The 10203-nt window shown below is 65.5% G+C and overlaps 1 protein-coding gene across 1 annotated transcript; it reads right to left on the bottom strand.

Moving 5' to 3' along the window:
- Positions 1–435: 435 nt before the first annotated feature.
- On the bottom strand, positions 436–9310 carry P4HB (prolyl 4-hydroxylase subunit beta). Its single transcript, XM_079797580.1, has 11 exons — positions 9092–9310; positions 7835–8041; positions 6330–6463; positions 6065–6202; positions 3159–3263; positions 2888–3013; positions 2591–2791; positions 2312–2432; positions 2020–2201; positions 1825–1911; positions 436–1251 (listed from the first exon to the last, which is right to left on the bottom strand). The coding sequence occupies exons 1-11, from the start codon at positions 9243–9245 to the stop codon at positions 1171–1173; spliced, it is 1536 nt and encodes a 511-aa protein (XP_079653706.1). The 5' UTR covers positions 9246–9310; the 3' UTR covers positions 436–1170.
- Between the last annotated feature and the right edge of the window lie 893 nt (positions 9311–10203).

Genomic DNA, 10203 nt, shown 5'->3' with positions numbered 1-10203 from the left:
AACCCAGGCAGGCACCGCAGGCCTGCGGTCCCCCTGACCCCGGCTCAGAAATGCCCTCAGCCCAAGGCAGTGGACGACCCCCTCGTCTCTGCAAACTACAAGCTGAGCTCCTGGAAGTCATGGCATCCTAGCAGCTGGGCGGGGCTGTCATTCGGCCCCTTCTGAGGCCCACACGCCTCCTCACCGACCTGCAGCGGCTGCAGACCCGCCACGTGTCCTGTGCTGACCCACAGACAGTAGATGCCCAGGGAGAGCGCCGGCCACACCCCATCCTCCGCCTGGGGACCTGCGTGGCGTGAGGCTTTGCACCTGGAGACGGACGTGAGGATGGGGACTCCTGTGTGCTGCACCTGCATGAGCCCCAAGCCCCCCTTCTCTCCAGTCAGGATCCAACCCCCACCCCGTGGCCTGGAGGTCGCGCACAGAGGCAGGCGGTAAAATTTCAACTTTATTTGGCCAATGTGTTCAGCTCCAATGTTGTGGTAGAAACGCCTGGAAGAACGGGACGCTTCCCGCTGTCCCCGCAGGAACGGAGGCCAGGTCCTGGGCAGCGCGGGCCAGGCCACAGTGTCAGACCAGCTGGGTGCTGCTCTGGGTAGGGGGGTAGGGGGGGGGGTCTGTGCTGGCCCAGGGTGCCCACCGCCCTCTGTCTTGGGGAGCCCCTGTGAGACCGGATGTCTCTGTTGAGCAGGCAGCATGGGAACCTTGCAGTCCCGGGAACACTGCCAGGTGAGGGACCACCAGCCTGGCCCCCCCACAGGGGACACCTGTCTCCAGGGCGGCCCGGCCAGGGTGGGACCGAACCCGCCGTCCCAAAATGCCTAAAAATCCCACAGACGAACCATGCTAGTGATGGCATAGAACCTAACAGGCAGCTGACATTGCCAGCGTGAGATTCCAAAACATTTTAGCGAGCGCTCAGGTCAAAACCGTGTACAAAAAAGTACATCACAAATTAAAAAAGGCCCCGAGGGCTGGCCTGGAGACAAGCCCTTCCCGAGATGAAGCAGAAGACGGGCTTAAATGTACACGAGTGTCAGCGTGAAGTGTGGCTTCAGAAAGTTCCCTGCATTTCCGATGGGTGCTCAGTCCTCCCGGGAGGGTGCGCAGCCCGGAGGCTGGCTGCTGGGGAGCAGCCTGAGGGGCGTCGGGGTGCCGGCTGCTTCCACCTCACAGCTCGTCCTTCACAGCTTTCTGGTCATCGTCCTCCTCCAGGTCCGGCTCCTCTGCCTCCTCCAGGTCCTCCAGGTCCTGGGCGACGGGGAGGAGGCCGGAAGGTCAAGGCTAAGCAGGGCGGCCACCTGCCCTCTGGGGAGCCGGGTCCCAGCCCCAGACGACCCAGCACGGGCCGCTGGGCGCTGTGCCCACCCTCCAGCCTCAGGGTTTGCCGGGCAGTGAGCCCACGACCCAGCGGCTCGAGCTGCCGGCTCCCCTGCCCTCTTCCCCTGGCCTGACCACGCCCCCTCTCCCTGCCAGTCAGCAGCCTCCAGCCCGCCACACCCTCTTGACCTGGGACCAACCCTGGCGTCCCCTCTGCACGGCTGAGCATGGCTGGCACAGGGCGCCTCGGCCAACGGGCTGGGGAAGCCCTTTGGAGTCCCCATCAGCAGGGACCACGCGGGACAAGCGGGCAGACTTCATAAGCAAGCCCGGCGTTCAGAGCGTCCCCTGCTGCCTGTGCCGGTGCAGGCCGCGAGAGGCAGAGCTTGCCGGCAGCCGGCACGGCCCGGCCCGGCCCTCGCACACGCCTCCAGCACCAACCAGGAAGCACGTGTCCAGAGGACCGCAGGCCGTGGCCCCAGAGCCCCGCGGGCGACCACTTACGTCGTCGTCCCCTGCCCCGTCCTGGCCGCCACTCTCCAAGAACTTCTTGAAGCCGTCCAGCGTCCGCTCCCCGTTGTAATCAATGACCTATAATGGGGTGGGAGGTGAGCAGCAGACCCGGGGGGGGGGGGGGTCCCCGCCCTGTAGAGGCCGAGCTTTTCCAGGGCCCCGCCGCCCCGCCTGCCCGCAGCGCACCGTCCGGTCCGCACTGGCGGGGAAGAACTTGAGCGTCGGGAAGCTGTGCACTTTGACCGCCTCCACCTCGTTGGCTGTCGAGTCCATCTTGGCGATGACGATATTTTCGTGGTCCTTGTATGTCTCCCCCAGCTTATCCCAGATGGGCGCCAGCTGCTTGCAGTGACCACACCACGGGGCATCTGGAAGCCACAGCGCTGAGTCCTGCTGGGCCCGGAGGCCATGCCTCCCCCAACCCCCACGTCCCCCCTGCAGCCCCAGGGAGCCACCCGCCCGGAGAGGCTTCACTCACAGAACTCCACGAACACGTTCTTCTTCTCGTCGAAAGCCACCTCCTCGAAGTTCTTCCCCACCAGCACCTTCACCGGCTGCTTGTCCCAGTCCTCGGGCAGCTCCTGGCTCATCAGGTGAGGCTGGAGGGCGGGCGGGGCAGGTCAGGGTCTGCACCCAAGAGGGCTGCTCCCCACGCAGGGGACAAGAACGAACGGCCACCCTTACATCGGCCGGGCCTGCCCCCAGGACCCCAGGCTCACGATTCAGACCCCGGGAGGACGCAACCGCCGGCGCCCACCTTGATCTTGCCCTCCAGGAAGCGGTGGCAGAAGTCGGCGATCTTCTCTGCCGTCAGCTCGTCCGACTCGGGCTTGTACTTGGTCATCTCCTCCTCCAGCGTGATGAGGCGCACGGCCGGGCACTCCTCCTTCTTGAGGCCGAAGAACTCGAGGATGCGCTGGTTGTCGCTGTGGTCGCTGTCAATGAAGATAAACAGGATCTGGGGAGAAGAGGCACAGTGAGCGGGGCAGGGACGTGGGTGCGGCTCGCCCTCCCCGGCCGACCCCCCAGGCCAGGCCGGCTGCGCGGGGCGCACCTTGCCCTTGAAGCCCTGGGCGGCTTTCTTGAAGTTGCTCAGTTTGCCCTCGTAGTCGGTCACGCTCTTGGGCAGGAACAGCAGGATGTGCGTCTTGATCTCGCCCCCGAAGATCTTGGGGGCCGTCTGTCACAAACACAGTTACCGGGCCTCAGCCCCGAGCTCAGCTCTGGCACAGGACAGCCTCAATGGCCGACGCCTGGGCAGCAGTGGGGGGCTCTCCATGGGGTCCTGGGGTGCCCCTCCCCGCGCGGCCTGGCAGGAGCCGCACCTGCTCGGTGAACTCGATGACCAGCGGCAGCTGGTTGTGCTTGATGAAGTCCAGCAGCTTCTCCTTGGTGACCTCCCCCTCGAAGTCGTTCCGGCCTTCGTCGAACTGTGGACAGAGGAGGCCTGAGCGCCGAGGGCTCCACGCGCACCCGCGTCCCAGCCAGCTCAGCTCCGCCACGCAAAGCCGGTGAGGCGGCAGGGACCAGCTGCCCAGACGCCCCACCCCGTGGGCTCCAGGAAGCCAGCACCGCCACACCGGGCCTGGAGCCTGAGCATCCCGTTACTGCAGCCGCTCAGCCTGCGGCCACACCGAGGCGACTCCCCCATCACAGTCAGGGGCCAGCAGGGGTCAGGTGTCTCCTGCTTGGGGGGAGGGGCAGGACCTGTGGCACCGCAGCCCCCGAAGGCAAACCAGCCCTGTTGAGGCGGGTGTCAAAAGGAAACCTGAGACATGGCTCTCCGCACTAAACTGCTGAGAATTAACACTCAGACAAGTCCGGGCGCCACCCGACAGTGTCCTGTGCCTGCCCGTCCGGCTAGCGGGTCGGGAGGGGGGGCATCGCCGCCCTGAGCTCTCAGCGACTGGGGAGGAACCCCAGGCCTCTCGTGCTGCTCCTGTCCTTGCACTTCCTCCAAGTGCCTCCAGAAAACAGGCGGCACTCCCACCCCCCAAGGCTGACCACAAGGGGGGGCAGGCGCCAGGGGCACCGGCCAGAACCAGCCCTGCTCCCACACCCAGTGCCGAGGCTGAAGCCGGCTCTCCCTTCCCCAAAACTGCACCCGTGGAGGACAAAAGGGGGGAGAGTACACAAGGCAGGAAGCCAAGGCCAGGACTGCTGTGCAAATAGGAGCAGCTCACAGCGCGGCCCCTCAGGCACACAGCAGGCCAGTCCTGGCCCGGGCAGGGCCGAGGCCCAATTAGAGGCCAACAGGCCCCCTCCTGGCCGCTCTGGGCAGCGAGCATTGTCTGCCCAACGGCCTGCTGGGCGCCACAATCAGGGGCCACCTGACACAATCTGGAGCCACAGTCTTTTTGGCGATGTGGCCACATCACACTCTGTTCACATCCACTTCAGTAACAGCCTCTCTCATCTGGGGGGGCCAGCACCCCAAAAGGCCAGACGCCGCAGGTGGTGGAGCGGCGGCCTGCCACCCCAACGCCCGGCTTCCACAAATAAAGACGGAGCGAACGGTAGGGAGAACGAAGGCACAGGGCGCGCAGCGCAGACCACGGTCCATGCGACAGTGACCCGCGGACTCACGCTGAGGGCACCGGGGCCACTGCGTCCCCGCCATCCTGGCCCGTCCCGCTGGGGAAGCCAGGTGGTCCTGGGGGACAGGAAGACCCGGCGCACGTGAGGACCTGGGTGAACCAGAGGCCCAGAGCAGGACGATGGCCGGGCGGGGAGACCGGAGGGGCTCTGGGCCTCACCTGGCTGCCGCCGAGACCCTCCCGACCCACCGGGCTCCCGACTGGCTGCCTGACACACTGTGCCGAGAGCAGACCCTGCGGCCACCGCCCCTCGCTGGCACCAGACCCCCGGGTGCGGCTGTGCCCAGCCAGGTGGACACGGACATCAGCTGGCACCGATTTTTGCAGAAAAATGGCAGCTCTAACCTTCAAGGACACAGAATCGCCCAAACCAGGACCCGGTGTGAGAATGACACCCTGAGGTCAAAAGGGATGGGAAAGAGCCCTCGCTGGTGTGGCTCAGTGGGTAGAGCGCCAGCCTGTGGACCACAGGGTCCCGGGTTCGATTCCGGTCAAGGGCACGTACCTCAGTGGCAGGCTCCTCCCCAGCCCGGGCCCTGGACAGGGCTCATGCAAGAGGCAACCAATCGATGTGCTTCTCTCACATCGATGTTTCTCTCTGTCTTTCCCTCCCTCTTCCACTCTCCCTAAAAATCAATGGGAAATATCCTCGGGTGAGGATTAAAAAAAAAAAAAGGACAGAAAAGAATGACTGGGGCTGGCCTCCCAGCCTCACAGCAACTCTCAACCTAAACTCGAGGACCAGACGCAGGGCGCTCCCGCTTACACCCACTCAGCCTCACCCACCATTGAGTTTTTTCCTGACCAGATGCTAACCACAACATCCTGGCAGGTTTGCGATGACAACTGACCAATCGACGCCCTCAGGAGACACCGCGGCTCCGCCAGGGAAGACAGGGCTGTAAGGGCCTGAGTTCTGCCCAGGACGGGGCCGCAGAGACCCCAAAGCCTCACCCTGCGTCCTCTCTGACCAGCCGGACAGCAGTCCTGCCTCTGCCCTGAAGACATGGCCCCTTCTCCGGCTCGTCACAGCCCACTCCCCCCACCCCCCGTGTGCTCTCCGCCCCCAATCCAGGCCCAGTCCTGTTCCAGGGGCAGGGGTGCTGGGCTGGCCCCGTCCCACCGTCCTGGCTGAGATGAAAGGCAAAGACCACCTTGCCACGTCGGTCACTCGCAGACATGGACCCCGCTGTGTCCCAGCAACGGTGGGCAGTGGCTCCGACACCAGTGGCCCGTCACCAACAGGGGCAGCAGGACGAGGCCGTGGGAGCCGTGGGAACAGGCTATGCCCACAGGTGGGGAACACGCTCCCCAAAAGCTAATCCCGGAGTCCGTCCGGGTGGAAGGTTTTAGGAGTGGAAACAATGTTGCACCGGGGATGGTGCAATTGGCTCAGCTACTCAGGTGGTCACCCGCCAGCTTGCTACTATGTCTCCGCACAGCCACAAAGCTAACCGGCAGGCAACTTCGCCTCCTGACCGCCGGGCTGTCACAGAGGCGGACACAGAGCTGAAGGCTGGGCCAGTGGCGCCCAGCAGGCCAGCGGCTCCGGGCAAGGTTCTCGGGGAGCAGCAGCCGAAGGCACCCCCCAGCGCAGCACCTCACCACCGGGCAGAGCTGCGCAGGCTGCTCACCTTCTTAAAGAGGACGACCCCGTCCTTGTCTAGCTTGTACTTGGAAAACACGTCACCGTTGGACGTGATCCCGAAGGGTATGTCGTCGACGGCCTCTGCCGCCAGCAGGAACTGCTTGGCCAAGTCCGACTCCGCGTCCTGGAGACGAGAACCAGAGGTGGCCCCAGGCCCCACGCCAAGGACCCCCGCCCGGGTCAGCAGCCGGACTGGCCGCGGCGCCCAGGCCCCTCCAACGACAGGCGCCGAGGTGAACCCCCATCTCCACCTTGAAGAAGCCGATGACTGCCACCTCGCTGGACTCGACCAGGGCCTCGGCGGCAGCTCCGTCGGGCAACGTGGTGGCCGCAGGGCCCGTGCGCTTCCTCAGCCAGTTCACGATGTCGTCCGCTTCCCTGCCGGCTGCACCATAAACACACATGCAGGGTCCACCGGGCGGCCCATGCCCAGCTCTCCGCCGGCCCGAGCAGGACAGCCCCTCGCCACGGAGAGGCATCGTGTCCGCGCACCTGTGCGAGCCCCAGGGCTCCAGGGGCTGTGCTTCCCGGCAGTGGCTACCTCCCTTTGCATTTTCTAAGTTTTTCTTGACGTTTGCATTCATTAAACACAAACACTTTCCCCTCAGCGGCCTCACTCCAGGCTTTGTCTTAATTAGAGATGCAGCCCTGACTGGTGTGGCTCAGTGGATAGAGCGTCGGCCTGCGGACCGAAGGGTCCCAGGTTCGATTCCAGTCAAGGGCATGTACCTTGGTTGCGGGTGGGGTATGCAGGAGGCAGCTGACCGATGTTTCTAACTATCTCTCTCCCTTCCTCTCTGTAAAAAACCAATAAAATATATTTTTTAAAAAAATTAGAGATGTACTAGGATTTTTCTTAAAGTAAGCACGATGCCAGTTTTCCTGTAAAAACGGGCTGAGCCCCACCCTGGCTCCCTGACCCGGCTGGCCAGGCGTCCTGGCCCCTCACAGCCCCTGGCCCCGCAGGAGCAGAGAATGAAAAGGAAGAGCCTGGTCCTGACACTGAGCTCAGGACGCTGTCCCCTCGCAGGCTCTGACCATCCGGCCCAACACGGAACCTCACGTTTAAAAGGACCCTGCCCGGGGCAGGTGGAGGCCAACACGGAAAACACGGGGACATCGGTAATACTTCCAACAACAAGGATCAGCTTTCCTCAGTCACAGGTGGGACGGGAGCAGCCCCGCCCACAAGCCCAGGGTTTGGGAGGGCAGGGCAGCTGGACAGGCACTTCCTGCTCCAAAGTGAGCGCGGGGCCGGCCGCAGCCCGGAGCTGGGGTCAGAATCCACACGGCGGCTGCGGGAGAGGAGCTGCGGCTGAGCCACGGAACCGGTTCTCTGGGCGAGAGCCTCCTTTCGTCACAGGCGCTGCCCGGACTCGGCCCAGCCCAGCCAAGCAGCCTCAGAGCCAGCAAGCAGCGGCTGAGGCGGAGGGAGCTGGCGCTGGGCTTGAATCCGAGTTCTGCCCGACAGCTGTGACTGAGCCCTCCCAGCGAAGCCCCTCGGCGCTCAGCGCAGGCACAGTGGACGCCAACGCTGCGCTGGCTGCTCCAGCCCCCTCTTCCCCGCCACCCAACCCCGAGGACACCCCTTCCACTTGGGAGGTTCTTCAAGGACGAGTGTTCCTGAACTAGAACCAGACCGAGAACAAGGTCCAAGGCCAGGTTCCCGAACATGCCCCCCCCCCCCCGCCCCCAGCGATCTCCCAGGATGGCAGGCAAATCCCGCTGGGCAGCGAGGGCAGAGCGGCCGGCCCACCTGTGTACTCTCTGGGGGCAGCCGTGTCTCCGTTCTTGAAGAACTTGATGGTGGGGTAGCCGCGGACGCCATACTGCTGGGCCAGGTCTGACTCCTCCGTGGCGTCCACCTTTGCCAGTCTGATCTCAGAGCCTTCGGCCTTCAGCTTCCCGGCCGCTTTGGCATACTCGGGGGCCAGAGCCTTGCAGTGGCCACACCAGGGGGCATCTGGAAGGAAAGCAAGAGGCTGAAAAGCACTGGACCGCTCCCTGCCTCCCTCCTCCTTGGGCGCTCCCCTCCCTGAATATCTTATCAGCTCAGCGAGATAACCCTCCGAACTACAAGGCTGGGCTGATAGCGTGGTCCTCTTGGGCAATATGGGGACAGAGGCCACGAATGACAAACCACCACCACCACCACCACCACCCCCCGCTTTGTCACCGTTGGGCACGGGAAGACCAACTGTTTCAACGGCCAGTGACTTCCTATCACCTGCAGGTGGGCAGGGGGCAGGCCGGCCCTGGAATTTCCCTCTGGGAAGGCGGAGAAGCTAAGAAGCCAGTGCCACCCGCATTAAGACCTAATCACACATAAGTGAGGTGATACACATCTGGGCACACCTGCCCGAGCCTCAGATTTGCAACTGGGTCTTTATACAGCGGTGGGAACCAGGTTCCTCCTGAGCCAAGGTCAGCAGCTGTGTGGGGCCTGAGGTCTCCAGCCCAGACAGCCGGGGCGTGAACACACAAAACACCAGGTTTGGGTCCGGGTGAGAGCTGTCATCGGCTGGAGGGGGTGCGGGCAGGACCGGGGCTGGTGGGATCCCTTTGCATTTCCTAAAATTCTTGGGGAGCAGGTACGTGGGGGGCTGGACCCTGAGTGTTTTGTATTTGGGGCACCTCCCACGGCCCACCCTGTTTTTCTTAAAATAAGAGAGGGATCCTGCCATGGAGATAGATGTCAGATACGCAAGCAGTCCTGGCTCTCAGCCCGCGTCCAGCCGGGGCAGGAGGGAGTCCCCGGGGCACCGGCGCACAGGGACAGGGGCCGCAGGTCCGGGGCTGGCTCAGCCCAGGCTGAGCCTCCCGAGGGGCTGGGAGTCTGTGTCCACAACGCGGACAGCCCCGAGGAACCAACCCGCTGCGAGGTGGTGGGAGGCAGGGAGGGAGGCTGGGGACGGGTGCCCGGCCCTCTATCCGCCCCCCCACCCGCCCTGCGAGCCACCAGCTCCCCGTCCCCGTCCCCACCCCGCGGGGCGGCAGGCCCGGAGGCACTCACAGAACTCCACCAGCAGGTACTTGTGGGCCGCCAGCGCCTCCTCGAAGTTGCCCTTGTTGAGCACCAGGACGTGGTCCTCCTCCTCGGGCGCAGCGCCCGCGCGGGCCAGCACGGCCAGGGCCAGGGCCAGGCGGAGCAGAGCGCGGCGCAGCATGTCGGCAGCAGGGACGGCGCTTCGGTTGGCGCCGCCGGACAGCGAGGCCACGAGAGCGCGCGCCGCCCGCCTCGTCCTTATCAACCCGGTCGCCGCGCGCGTGCCCGCCCGCGCCCACCCTCTATTGGCCGACGGACTCCGGGGCCCGCCCCTGCCGCGCTCCGATTGGACGCCGACACCCTCTCCGGCCCCGGATTCGGAAGAGCTCCGGAGGGCTCCTTCGCCGTCGCCCGGGATTGGCCGAGGAGCTCGCGCTCGCACTCTGCCCCGGCCCCTCATTGGCTCCTGGCGGAGAACTTTCTCCCCCTCGACTCGTGACTGGTGGCTTTCCCCCACCACTTTCTCCGGGTCTGGAATGGCTGCCACCTGCGGAGCCCCGGGATCTGCGGCTTCTGATTGGCCAGGAGATGCGCGCACCCCGCGCGTTCCTCCGTCGAACGTGGCAGTGGGTGGAGTCCCCCGCCCGCCGCGGGGCGGAGCTGCGCCCGGGCCTCCGAAACCCCTCGTGTTGCTTTCTTACTGGATCGCGCGTCCGTAACGGGCCCCGCCCCCCAGCTCGACGGGCCGGAAGCTGGGTGACGCAACTTCCGGCGCGCGTGCGGCCCGTGCGCCGCCTGCTCGGGGCGTCTGGGCTCGGCTTGGCGGATTGGGCTGCGGGATCCGGTCCCGGGAGCCGAGCGCCTCAGGCACCAGCGCGGAGCCTGTGCGGAGCGGGCGGAGGAAGGGGAGGCTGGGCGGGTGCACCTAAAGGTGCGGAAACGAGGAACCGGGCCAGGGCCCCGCGCAGACGGTGCGCCAGGGCTGGAGCCGGCCGCGGGCCTGGGGGAGCCCCCTCCCCTCGGCGCCAGGCCCCCCGGAGCTGTCACCTGCACCCCGGACGCTGCGGAGCAGCCGCAGAACCCGGCCCCACGCTGCTCCCTGCGGACTCGCGGGCCCAACAGGTGGGCGCCGCTGCCCC

This window comes from Cnephaeus nilssonii, assembly GCF_951640355.1.
Source record: "Cnephaeus nilssonii genome assembly, chromosome: 19".
NCBI classification, from domain to species: Eukaryota; Metazoa; Chordata; class Mammalia; order Chiroptera; family Vespertilionidae; genus Cnephaeus; species Cnephaeus nilssonii.
Note: the sequence above shows the minus strand (reverse complement) of the source record. Positions and strands in the feature narration are given on the sequence as shown.